At 47.8% G+C, this 13,112-nt stretch overlaps 1 protein-coding gene across 2 annotated transcripts in view; it reads left to right on the top strand.

The window, feature by feature from the left end:
• Wnt3a (Wnt family member 3A) overlaps positions 1-13,112 on the top strand; it is a 44,368-nt gene that overhangs the window by 16,210 nt on the left and 15,046 nt on the right. For both annotated transcript variants that reach the window (XM_074056114.1, XM_020153227.2), the window contains exon 2: positions 435-676. In XM_074056114.1, the coding sequence (XP_073912215.1) occupies positions 435-676 (242 nt within the window). The remainder of the gene's footprint in view (positions 1-434; positions 677-13,112) is intronic.

Raw genomic sequence — 13,112 nt, 5'->3', positions numbered from 1 at the left:
TTGGTCTTCCTCCTCTTCCCCTTGACTTGGCAGCACCTCTTTACTGGGCAGCAACTGGACTGACCAGTGCCACTGGCTCTGGGGTCTACTGTGAAGGCTCTTAGCAGCCACCATGCACCCTGTGTCCTAGTCTGTGCATTCTCCAATGGCTTCAGGTGCTGCAGCCTCAGTCCCAGAGTAAGAGGGGTCCCTGCTTTCATACAGAGCAAGAACACACAGGCCGATCATTTCATGCTGCAAATCTTGGCGCTTTGTGTTTTAGGCCATCACATTGTCAGGTAGTATCCTGGCCGCTCCTTGAAGTCAGCTTTTCTTCATGGTGGAAGAAGGATCTTGCCCCTCAAATGCACTCATGCCCTCAAAGCAAAAGCTCTGTCTGCTCACCAGGGTGGCCATTTCCTGTGGCTGTGTTAACCTCCTTGTCCTCCCACCAGGTCCCTGGCCATCGGGCCCCAATACTCCTCTCTGGGCACCCAGCCTATCCTCTGCGCCAGCATCCCAGGCCTAGTGCCCAAGCAGCTGCGCTTCTGCAGGAACTATGTGGAGATCATGCCCAGCGTGGCCGAGGGCGTCAAGGCTGGCATCCAGGAGTGCCAGCATCAGTTCCGTGGCCGCCGCTGGAACTGCACCACCGTCAGCAACAGCCTGGCCATCTTTGGCCCCGTGCTCGACAAAGGTACCATGGGTGTTCTAGACACCTCCACAGCATGGGATCGTGGGGCCCTTTGGACATTCACTGTGGGAGGCACAGACGTAGGATAGCTGGTTGTACCTCCTCCTTCCCCTCTCCCAGTCAGACCTTCAGGCAGGCCTGGGAGAAAAAAATTCAATATCGCCTGGGAGAAGCAGCACCCAGAGCCAACAGGGCAGGGTGGCCCTGGTTGGTTTGGGGAAGGAGAGGATGGCAGGATGGCTGGGCATTGGTTAACTACTGCCAAAGAGCAAATTATCCTAAGATGAAGCAGTTTCAAGCAATAATTATCACGTGCTTACCTACTGCCACTGTCGGTCACGATGCAGCTACTCATTGGCAGGGCTGGCTGTGCTCCTCAGCACATACCATCCATACACACATCTGCATGAGGCCAGCTGGACACCGTGCAGGTGCTGGGGCTCCCTTATACCGTGGTGCTTGGGATCCCTGAGCAGAGACATGGAGATAGAGGGAGGATGGGGGAAGAGAGAGAAAGGCAGAGACAGACAGGAAGAGAGAAAGAGAGAGAGAGAGAGAGACAGAGACAGAGAGAGAAAGGGAACAGAGATACAGAGAAAGACAGAGAAAGCGACATGGAGAGACAAAGAGAAAGGGAGAGAGAGCACACACGCAATGAAAGCTTTGGTGTCTTTTTTTAAAACTGAAGGGAAAATCATAACTTTCATCATTTTAAAGCATACAATGCCAGCACAATTAGCACTTCACAGAATTATGCTACCACCTATGTCTCATTCCAAAATATTTTCATCACCCAAAAAGGAAATGCATGCCTATCACACTGTTCCTCCCCAGTTCTTTCTCCTCTTCCAGCCCCTGGCAATCACTGATCTGCTTCCCATGCCTGTGGGTTTTCCTGTTCCTGACATTTCCTGTCAATGTACTTCTGCAACATGTGGCTGTCATGGCTGGCTTCTTTCACTAATGAGAGGTTTCCAAGGTTCATCCATGTTATAATGAATGCCAGTGTTTTGTTCCTTTTAATGGCTAAATACTAGTCCATTGTATGGATAGACCACACTCGTTATCCATCTGTTCACCAGTCAATGGCATTTGGGTTGTTTCTACCTTCTGGCTATTGTGAATAGTGCTGCTGAGAACATTCTTGGGCAAGAATTTCTTCGAATATTTGTTTTCAAATCATTTAGGGTATGTAATTAGGAGTTGAATAGGTAGCTTACATGCTAATTTTATATTTAGTGTTTTGAGAAACCTTGCAAAAGTTTTCCACAGTACCTGCATCATTTTAAATTCCCACCAGCAATGCATGAGAGTTCCAAGTTCTCCACAACAACAATTATTATTCTTTTTTTTTTCTTTTCTTTTTTCCTTTTGCAGTACTGGGGTTTGAATGCAGGGCCTCACATTCTACCACTTGAGCCACGCCTCCAGCCCTTTTTTGCTTTTAGTTATTTTTTGGATAGAGTCACATGTTTTTGCCCTAATCCAGCCCCAAACTGCAATCTGCTTTTCCTATAGTTGGGATTACAAGCATGTAGCACCACACACAGCTTGTTGGTTGAGATGGAGTCTTGATGACTTTTTGTCTGGGCTGGCCTTGAACAGAGATCCTCCCAGTCTCTGCTCTCAAATAGCTGGAATTTCAGGCATGGGTCACCACACCCAGCCCTTTTTTTAAAAGCCATTTTATTGTATGTGATATGATACCTCATGGCTTTTGCTCATAACTAATGACTAAGATGCTAAGTATCTTTTCATGTGTTCATTGGCCATTTGTATGTCTTTTTCAGAGAAATATCTGTTAAGTCCTTTGCCCATTTTTTTCCTTGGTGGTTCAATCAGTAGATTGAACTCAGGGCCTTGCAGCAAGCACACTATCACTCAAATCATGACTCCAGCCCTTTTGCTTTTTAGTTCGTTTTTCTGATAGGGTATCAGGGCCAGCCTCAGATCCTGATCCTCCTCCCTCCATCTCTTAGCTCATTTTTTTAAATTGAGTTGTTTTTCTTTTGCCATTGAGTTGTAAGTGTTCTTTATATATTCTGGATACTATGCACTTATCAGATAAATGATTTGCAAATATTCCCTCCCATTGTGTAGGTTGTGTTTTAACTTTTGTAATAGTGGCCCTTGATGTGGAAAAGTTTTGAGCTTTGGTTAAAATAGACGTCATACCAAGGGAAGCATTGCCTAATCTAAGGTTATAAACATTTGCAGCTCTGTTTCCTAACGTTTCATAGTTGATCTTTATGTTCATGTGTTTGGTCTGTTTTGAGTTAATTTTTTTATTTGGTGTGAGGCAGGGATTCAAACACGTTCTTTTCCATGGATATTTCCTAATTCCACGGCTATCTATTGAAAAGACTAGTCTTCCCCCGCCGAATGGTCTTGGCACCCATGTTGAAAGTCAGTTGGCCATAGATGTACAGGCTTATTCCATTCCATTTGTCTATACATTTATACTTTGTCAATATCACACTATTTTGATTACTGTAGCTTCATAGAATGTTTGGAAATCAGGCAGTGTGAGTCTTTCAACCTTTTTTTTCAAGATTATTTTTGCTACTTGGGGTCCCTTGCAATTCTATATAGACTTTAAGGCCAGATTTCCATTGCTGCAAAAAAAAAAAAAAAAAAGAAAGAAAGGCTGTTGAGATTTTGATAAGTTTTGCATTGTTGAATCTATAGATTGTTTTGGAAAGTATGCCATCCCATATTAAGTCTTCAAATCCAAGAACTTGGAGTATTTTTCAATTTATTTACAGTCCCCTTCATTGCTTTTAGCAATGTTTTGTAGTTTTCCTTGGTAAAAGTTGTACAAATACAACTATTTCTTATAAAGAAATACAATTTTTGTGACTTGATCCTGTATCCTGCAACTTAATGGTACTGGGGTTTGAATTCAGGACCTACACCTCGAGCCACACCACAGATCTTTTTTTGTGATGGGTTTTTTCAAGATAGGGTCTTATGGATTGTTTGCCCAGGCTGGCTTTGAACCATGATCCTCCTGATCTCTGCCTCCTGAGTAGCTAGTATTACAAACGTGAGCCACCAGAGCGTGGATGTATCCTGCAATTTTGCTTAATTTGTTTATTGTCTGTGAGAAGGTTGTGTGTGTGTGTGTTTGTTCCTCAGAATTCTCTATATGGAATGATGCCATCTGTGAATACAGACAGTTTTGCCACTTTCATTTCTTTCTCAGACCTAACTCCTCTGGCTAGGACATCTGTGCCATGCTGAATAGAAGTGGCGAGGTTAGATCAGAACTTTCAACCTTTGATTGCCATGTATGACAGTAGTGGTGGGTTTTTTATACATACCCATTATCACGTGGCCCCAGGTGGCAGGGGTTTGCACAATTGACTGGCATGTTTTTGAAGAAAACCCTCTGCCTAGCCACTGCTCTGCCCTGACAGAGTTCTGAGTAGGCAAAACAGAGGTCTTGGGCTGGGAGCATGGTGCAAGTGGTAGAGCCACTTGCCTAGCCCTGAGCTCAAACCCCAGTATTGCCCCCCAAAATTCCAAAAATAAAACATAAAAGGAAAAGAAAAATGTTATTTGACTCAGGCCAAAACAGTAACACAATTCTTTGGGGTTCCTTCTGCCCCCTGCAGAGCCATCCATCCACCTTGGGACCACCAGCTGTCATTTGTCTTCAAGACTTCCCTGTGCCAGGGAGGGCAGCAGGGCACATCCAGGTGAAATCACTACCTTACCTAGATCTCCTGCCACGCCCATGGCACCATGTTCTTGGTTAACTATTGTCCACAGATCTGCGTATGTTGATTCTGACCATATGTGCTTGTTTTTCCCCATGACTCTTGGAACTTCCTACTGGGTGCTAGAGTGGGGAGACACAGACCTATGTACTTGAAGGAGGGAATATCAAGGTCACCTTGGGAGACTGGCAGGAAGAGTGAGATGTACATGGTACAACCATCTCAGACAGCTCCTGATAGTGCTGTCTGCCCCAGAATAGACCAGTTGCATTACATTGGCTGAGGCAGTCACAGGCCTGGGGACCAAGACTGTGCTGAGCACAGCTATCAGCATGGAGAAGAGTCCCCAGGGCTCTTGGGGATAAGGCAGTGCTGAAGGAAGTGTGCTCCGGTAGAGGAGGAGCAAATCACCTTGTCATCCTGGGGATGGGAGGGGACCATGCCTGAGATCTATCTCATGTCCCCACAAACCTGCTTCTCCTTCTCCTCCAGTTTTCTCATCTTCTTATGGGCAGCCCCAGCCTGCTGTTGCTCAGGTCAAAACCTTGAGGGCTTCTAATGAGTCCTTCCTCTTAGAGTCCTGTTGGCAACACCTTCACCCTCAATCCAGAACCTATTCACTTCCTACTGAACCCTAATGCCACCATCCTGGCACCCCTGCATCATTGCAGTGGCTCCACATGGTACCTCTCAGCTCCTTCCTGGGCCTTGCTGGCCAAGATTGCCATAGACATCATCGCTTCCTCATGGCTGCTCCCCTGGGCTCCCAGCAATCTCCAGACCTCTGGCCCCTGGCTGCCTCCTTTCCCTCATCATCCCCTCCTTCCTGCAATAGACTGAATGTCCTTGTCCCCCTAGAATTTTTCTGTTGAAATCTTCCCTGCCTCAGATGATGGTGGTAGGAGGTGGGCTTTTGGGAGGTGGTTAGGTCACAAGGTGGAGACTCAAGAATGGAATTAGTGTCCTCATAAATGGGACCCCAGAGAACTCCTGCCACTTCCTCCATGTGAAGACTTATCAAGAAGGGCTAATCTCTGAACCAAAAAGCAACCTTTACCAGACATGGAATCTGCTATGCCTTGACCTTGGACTTCTAGCCTCCAGAACTGTGAGCAGTCAATATCTAAGGTTCATGATTCTCCAGGATAGGGTATTTATTAGAGCAGGTAGAACAGGCCAAGACACTGTCTGAACCTCTCCAGCCCCACAGGCCTCCTGGTTGCTTTGCAAACTTGAAGCATGTTCTGACTTTGACATTTGCAGGACCCTCTACAGCAGTACTCCCCCTCCCCCGTTGTCTGTATGACTCACCCAGTTGCCTCAGGCCCCCATTCTCATGCCTGTCGACATGATGACACAGTACCCTCCCGAGCTTTCTCTGTCCCCTTCCCCCAGCATCATGACTCACCATTGCTCAACTGTCAATTTTCTTTTCTATCTACATCTATCAGTGCCCACCTCCAACTCAGTGAGCTTGTGCTCACTTGGTCCATGGAAGGAAGGAGTGAATGTCCTTGCTCTGTCCCAGCCACTGGAATACAGAGGAAGGAAGGACAAGAAGAGCCTCAGGCCCTGAGCACCACTGACCTTGAGTAGAGACCAGCTGAGGAAGGTCCTAAGTGTACAATTGTGAGGGGGCAGGGGGGCACTCATGCAGTGTGGTGTTTCCATGCCTCACTACCCAAGTGGAATAACAAGTTGGCTCAAAGAACGGGCTCTAGTTACTGTAGCCCTGACATAAAGAGTATATTCTTGTAGGTGAAGGAGCTGGAACTGGGGGCCTGGGGTAGCCTTCCTCCTCCCTGTGACCTTGAAGGAGAATCAGCTTACTTCCTGGAGTGTCAGTATCCCTATCTATAAAATGGGAGAGTAATTGCAGCTTGAGCTTCACAGGCTTCTAGTCGGGGTAATGATATAGTTGTACCCCATGGGGACAGCCACTGCTTCCAATGGGAAAAGTTAGGGACCCCAGGGTGGTTGTGTCTCATCAGGGGCATCATGGTGTATGTGTGGTCTGTGGTGCATTCTGTGTGTGCATGTTCGTGTAAGTGTGTGCATACACATATTAGTGTGTGCATGCATGTGCGCACGTGTATGTGTGTGTTTGTGCGCGCGTGTGTGCCTACATGTGACTGCATACAAGTAGCACATGGACAGCAGAGAGCACCCGGTCTGTGCTGGAAGCTGAATCTTCCAGAGTGCCCCTAGTGGTGTCTGGATTAGACTACACCCTCAGAAAGGTGCAGATGTGCACAAGCCTGAGTCCCAGTGTGCAGATTAGCTTTCGGACTAGCCAGCCAAACACACCCTAAAGTCAGTTTATAGAAGTAGGTCCTGATCATGATCATGCCTTAGTCTGCTGTGAGGATGGAGCCTGAGAATATGTGTCTCTCTGGAGCTCCTAAATCTGTGGCATCCATCAGCCTTATGGCATCACAGCCTTAATTTTTAAGGCTGAGTAAAATTCCATTGTGTGGCTAGATCATATTTTGCTCTTCCACTCACTTACTGAGGTGTGTTTGGGTTGTTCTTAACCTCTTTCCTGTAATAAATCATGCTGCTTTTTGTGGGAGCATATGTTTTCAATTCTCTAGGGTATATACCTAAGAGTAGAATTGTCAGGTCACAGGAGGACTCAGTGTTTAACATTTTGAGGAACTGCCAAGCTTTTACAAAGCATCAGTATCATCTCACATTCCCATCAGCAATGTATGAGGTCTCCACTTTCTCCAGTCTCACAGAATTCCTTACTTTCTGTCTGCTTCATTGTAGCTAACCTAGTGATATGAAGTGGCACCTCATTGGGGGTTTCCATTTGGATTTCCCAGATGCCTAAGAATGGTGAGCATCTTTTCATGTATCTATCAACCATGTGTATGTTCTCTTTAGAGAAATGTCTATTCCATCTTCTACCCTTGTTTCAGTTGGGTTATTTTGTTTTTTGTTATTCAATTGTAAGAGTCCTTAAAATAGTCTACAATATATAATTTGAGAATATTTTCTCTCATGCCATGTTTGTCTTTTCACTCTCTTGAGGGTGTCCCTTTAAAGCACAAAAGTTTTTTATTATTTATTTATTTTTTTTTGGTTGTTTTGCTGGGACTGGGGTTTGAACTCAGGGCTTCATACTTGAAAAGCAAACACTCTACCACTTGAGCCATACCTCCAGTCAAAACTTTTTAATTTTGATGAAGTACCATTCACCAACTTTTTCTTTGGTTGCTTTGGCTTTTAGTGCCATATCTAAGAAACCATTGTCCAACCCAAAAGATCACAAAAGTTTACTCTTACTAGGTTTTTTTGAGTTCTATTGTTTTAGGTCTTTGATATATTTTATTTTATTTATTTATGGTGGCTCTGTCACTTGAGCCATTCTGCCAGTCCTATTTTCAGTTAATTTTTATATGGTGCGAGGTAGGGATCTGACTTCATTATTTACCATGTGGAAATGCAGTTATTCTGGACACTATTTATTGCAAAGACTATTCTCTTCCCATTGAATAGTCTTGGTATACTCATCAAAAATCAGTTGACCCTATATGTATGCACTTACATATGGGCTGTCTGTTCTATTCCATTGGTCTTTATGACTATTGTTATGCTAGTGCCATCTGTTTCAATGTCTATAGTTTTGTAGAGTGCCATGAAATTAGAAAATGTGAGGCCTCAAATTGTTCTTTTTTTTTCAAGATTTTTTGATTATTTAATATGAATATTAGGTTCAGCTTAACTTAGATTTAAAATTTTTTTATTATTGTTGTACTAAGGGTACATTGTGACATTTACAAATGTTCTTATAATATATCATAGTTGAATTCACCCCCTCCATCATTCTCCCTTATCCCCCCATTCCCATTCCATCTATATACATAAGTACAGATTTTTAGGGATTGTGTGGGACCTGTAGGTTCATTTGGGGGAATATTGCCAGGTTAAAAATATTAAGTTTTCTGATCTATGAGCATGGGATATTCTTCCATTTATCTAGGTCTCAATTTCTTTCAATGATGTTTTGTAGTTTTTAGTATATAAATGTTGTGTATTTTATCAAACTTATTCTTAAGTATTTTCTTCTTTTTTTGTGATACTGGGGTTTGAACTCAGGGCCTCACACTTGCTAGGCAAGTGTTTTACCACTTGAGCCACTCTGCCCTTTTTTGTGTGTTGGATATTTTTTAAATAGAGTCTCACAAACTGTTTGCCTATGCTGGCCTCAAACTGCCATCTTCCTGATCTCTGCCTCCTGAGTAGCTAGGATCACAGGTATGAGCCACCAGTGCCTGGCTCACCAGCCCTTTTTTTGTGATGGGTTTTTTTTATGAACTCATTGCCTGGGGCTGGCTTTGAGCCACAGTCCTCCTGATCTTGGCCTCCTGAGTAGCAAGGATTACAGGTTTTTAAGTCCATCAGCACATGACTTGATTAGAGCCTCCTTAATTTATATTTTTCTTTTGGAGAAGGGGACTCCTATGTTGTCTAGGCTGATCTTGAACTCCTAGGTTCAACCAAACTTCAGTCTCTCTCCTGCTTCAGCCTTCTGAGAAGCTGGGACTATAGGCATGAGCCACCACACCTAGCATCCCTCCTTAAATTTTGTGGAAAACAGAATTGGAAGTGACTGAGTTTCAAAAGGGCTTATCATTTTTATAGCACTCTTCTCTTGCTTTCTGGGACAAAATTCCCAGAGATAAGTATATTCCAGGAAGATCCAGGAATTTCCCAAAACCAGAACTAGGTCATGAAGCAGTTTCCCATAGGTCTGCTGTGTAACAGTCATTCACATCACACATTGCAGATGCACACACAGCCAATGTGTACACAGTCGGAACTCTGTGGTTAGCACAGAGGTATGCTCTGGTTCACAACAGGTGCTTTGTAAGGATGTGTTGAGTGACTGACTGAAAAACAAGCACTGGGCTTAGGGATGCCCCAGGATGGCTTCTCAGGGGAGGTAACAGTTGGACTGTATGGTAAAGGAATTTGTCTCCCCACTTCCTTCCTTCCTCCCTCATTCCATTCTTCCTCCCTCCCTCTCTCCCTCCCTATCTCTCTCCCTTCCTTCCTTCCTTCCATTCTTTCTTTCAACACACTGAAAGTAGCCAGTAGAATTCTAATGGCCACCTGAGGTCAACATTGTGGTGAGCCCATTTTACTGTAGCAAAATGAGGCCAAACCTCAGCCTGGCCCCAAAGTCCCCAGAAATGGAGGGTGACCATCATGGGAAGTCCAGGGATGAGAGAGTAGTAGAGCCCCTAGATATGGTTAAGATGTTACAGAAGATGCCAGGAACCTGCAGGGAAGGCAGGTGCAGGGTAATGGAAGGGAGGACTGGGCTGCTCCTGAGGCCTATCACCCCACCTCCACATGTGTCTATGGTGAGGGTGACAAGACTACAGGCCTTGAGGATCTCCCCAGGGACTTTTAGGTAAGCACAGCAGGCTGTCCAGGGTCAAGCAGATGCCCAGTCCTTCCCTAAGGAGCAGATCGGTATGTTGACTTTGGGGCTGAGGGCTGGAGGTGCGCCTGCTTCTCTGTCTACACCCTCAACTCCTAAAACCTGCCTAAAGGCTGGAGCTTAGACTATCCAGCCTTCACTCTTTCCTGTCCCTGGGAACAGCCTGCACCTTTCCGTCTGCAAATATGTCTGAGCTCCAACCTGTTTGCAATCTCCTTTTCTCTCTGTCCCCTCAATTTCCTCTCCAGCCTGCCTTTCTCCCCTCCACTCTCTTTGACTCCCTCTCTTCTCCCTGTCCCCCTTCTTTTCTGCTTGATGAACAGGGTCTTAGAACTCCCACCCCCAATGCTCAGTTTAAATAGGGAGGGGACAGCCTGCATTGACTCCTTCCTCACTCACAGGGCTGCCTGCCTCAGAGACTCAGAAATGGCCTGATTACTGGTGACCAAGAGAGGAAGGAGCCCTCCAGGTGCCTCAGAGAGAGGCTGGCTGGGGAATAGAAGCCATTGTGGAGGCCCCCCACCTGCCCGCCAGCCTTGCAGTAATCAATCTGATTGGATTAGGGTCAGAGCAACCCTAATCATGTCAAAGGTCACCCCAGGCTTTGTGGCAGGGACCACAGGGGTGCCTGGCCACCCCTGCTGAGGCAGCCTCCTTGAATAGAATTTAACATCTACCAGCCAGCTGTGAGGAAAAGGGCCAGGAGTGTGTGTGTGTGTGTGTGTGTGTGTGTGTGTGAGAGTATTTTATGGGGGCATGTGAACATGTGTGCATGTTAGTAAGCCTGTCCCTGTGTTTATGTACACACATATATCTATGTGGGCATGTGTCACCTGCATGTGCATTTGCGTGCCTGTGTATTGTGCATCACATGTCTATGTAAGTGGATGAATGAATGTGTTACATGTGCCTGTGTGTGTCTAGCCATATGTATGCTGTGTATACTTGTGGGTGTGCTGTGTGTACTGCAATGTGGAAGTATGTGCATTGAGTTGCAATTGTGAATGTGTGTATGTGTGTGTGTGCATGTAGAATATTAAAAATATTAAGAAAGAATGTGTGCTTACCCCCCTCTGCTTCCAGTCTCATCCACACTGTTCTGGCACCAGGTCCACCAGACTGAACCTAGGGAAGCTCCAGCCCCTGGAACATGGGCTTTAGCTACAGAAGCTGAGTTGGACTCTGAAGAGTGCTCTCCTCTTGCATCCACAGGTAGCAGGACTAGTTAACCTGCCTCTGCATAGGAAGCATTTGAAGAATTTTGAGTGCGTAGAGACTGGGCACAGCTTATCTGTCCCTTGGGGCAGGACCCAGACACCTGGAGGGCTGAAGCTGGGCGACACCACTCTCTTGACCTCTGGCAAGGTGAAATGGGTGGGGAGGCACAGAGGCAGGGCAAGGTCGGCCTGTCCAGGAATACTGGTCAGTCTCTGAGCCCAGGACTCAAAGGATGGAGGTCAAGGAAGCAGCTGATGTTCTTAGGAGGAGGCCAGTGGGCGGTGCAGTGGATATAGTGGCTCAGGGTCCAGCAGGCAGGTGGCATGTGGCTTTGTAGGGAAGCAGTCTTGCTCTTGGCTGGGTGGAACCAAGAGAAGTATTATAAGGGCCTTGAGTGTGAGGCTCTGAGTCCTGGGTGTTGGGGCCTCAGCCTGCACCCACACTGAATGGGCTGGGCCCAAGAGTCCTCCAAAGCCCATGGCTCCAGGGCCAGGGCAGCTCCCTGTGGCAGGAGGGGCCTGGGGGACCTACCCAGCCTGGCCCCTGGTAGGCTTACCTCTCTGCACTCCTGGCAGGGTGTTCCCCCTCCACTTCTTCCCAACTTTCCTGGAGGGCAGCAAAGCCCCTTCCTGATGACTGGCCCCAGTATCCCCAGTGCCCCTCAAGGGGTGGTCGTACACCTCTCTGTGTGTCCACCACCTATGGAGAGGCCAGCATGGGTGGAGCCTGCCGGCCAGGACAACCAGAGGCTGAGCGCTCAGACTGGACAGAAAGGGCAGCTCTTTAAGGAAGCAGCATCCCCAAATCCAGGTTGTGACCCCTGACCACCCCATCCGAAAGTGTTGCCATTTACGATGTGTTGGGGGTGGGGGACTCCCCTGGCTCCAGGGGCCTCGCCGGTATATCATTAATTCTCCACAGTGGGAGGGGGGACCCTGGCCAACACCCCGCCGTGCTGGGCTCAGAACACAATGTCCCTGCGAAGACGACAAGATTAAGCACAAGGGAAAAGTGAAAATGCTGTTGGCGATTCACACGCCCTTCGGGGTGTTGAATTAAAGCGTCTGAATAGGGATTTCCCCTCGCGCCCGACGGCCCGGCGGGCAGCGCATACTTCCAGGTTGCTATGACTGGCCGGCGATCGCCTAATCACCGGCCAGGGGGAAATTCATATAAAATATCGCCGGCCATTGTGGGCCTAACGCGGCGTGACAGTGCCGCACAAAGCCGGATTCATCAGCCCCAGCGGGTCAGCAAGGCGCCCGGCCGCGCGGGCCGCCGGGCGGTGTCAGGGGCCGCGGCCACGGTGGGGCGCGGGCGCATTCCGCTCTCAGGTGGCTCCGGGGCCTTTTGTGCCGCCGTGTGATTACCAAATGCCACCGCGACACCCCCTCCGGGCCGCTCGGCTCCTCCGTGGCCTGGAGAGGGGCCTCGGGAAATAGGGAAGGTGGGCAGCCTGGAAGGGGAGGCGCCAGGGCGGGGCCTGAAGACCTCGGCTGGGGGCTCCGCTGATCCTCCTGTCTGCCCCTGCTGCTTCGTTCTCCCCCTCAGTCCCCTTGTGCTGGAGCACTGGTGGAGGAAGAAATGCCCACCCACTGAAAGTTCTGGAAAGTTCTGCCATCAGGTTGGGAATGGGAAGGATGGTTTGACCTTTATCGTGGTGACAATTTCCAGGTGACGTGAGATGAAGCATCCAGGTAGGCCATGCCCACAGTGGCCTGCAGGTTCCTGCCAGTCTGAGCGATGTGGTGGCTCTGCCATAGTGGTCTGTGGCTGGACTCTGAGACTGAGTCCTCCTCCTCCCTCCTACAGGTGGGAGTGAGCAGGCAGGAGCCAGAGTGAGCCCTCAGCCCCCAACCTGGAGATGTGGGGCACCTGGAACAGAAGGGAGGTACATTCAGAGCCCCGCTGTCCCCCTAACCTTTGTGTGTGCCAAGTGAGGGGTGTGGGTGAGGGCCTTGTGTTCTAAACGACCCTCTGTCTGCCAGGACTCCTCCAGACCCATCCCTGTGCACCAGCAGCTTCAACAGAAAATTGTGCCCTT

The sequence above is a fragment of the Castor canadensis genome, chromosome 15, assembly GCF_047511655.1.
Source record: "Castor canadensis chromosome 15, mCasCan1.hap1v2, whole genome shotgun sequence".
In the NCBI taxonomy this organism is placed as follows: Eukaryota; Metazoa; Chordata; class Mammalia; order Rodentia; family Castoridae; genus Castor; species Castor canadensis.
This window is presented reverse-complemented; position numbering and strand designations above follow the sequence as displayed.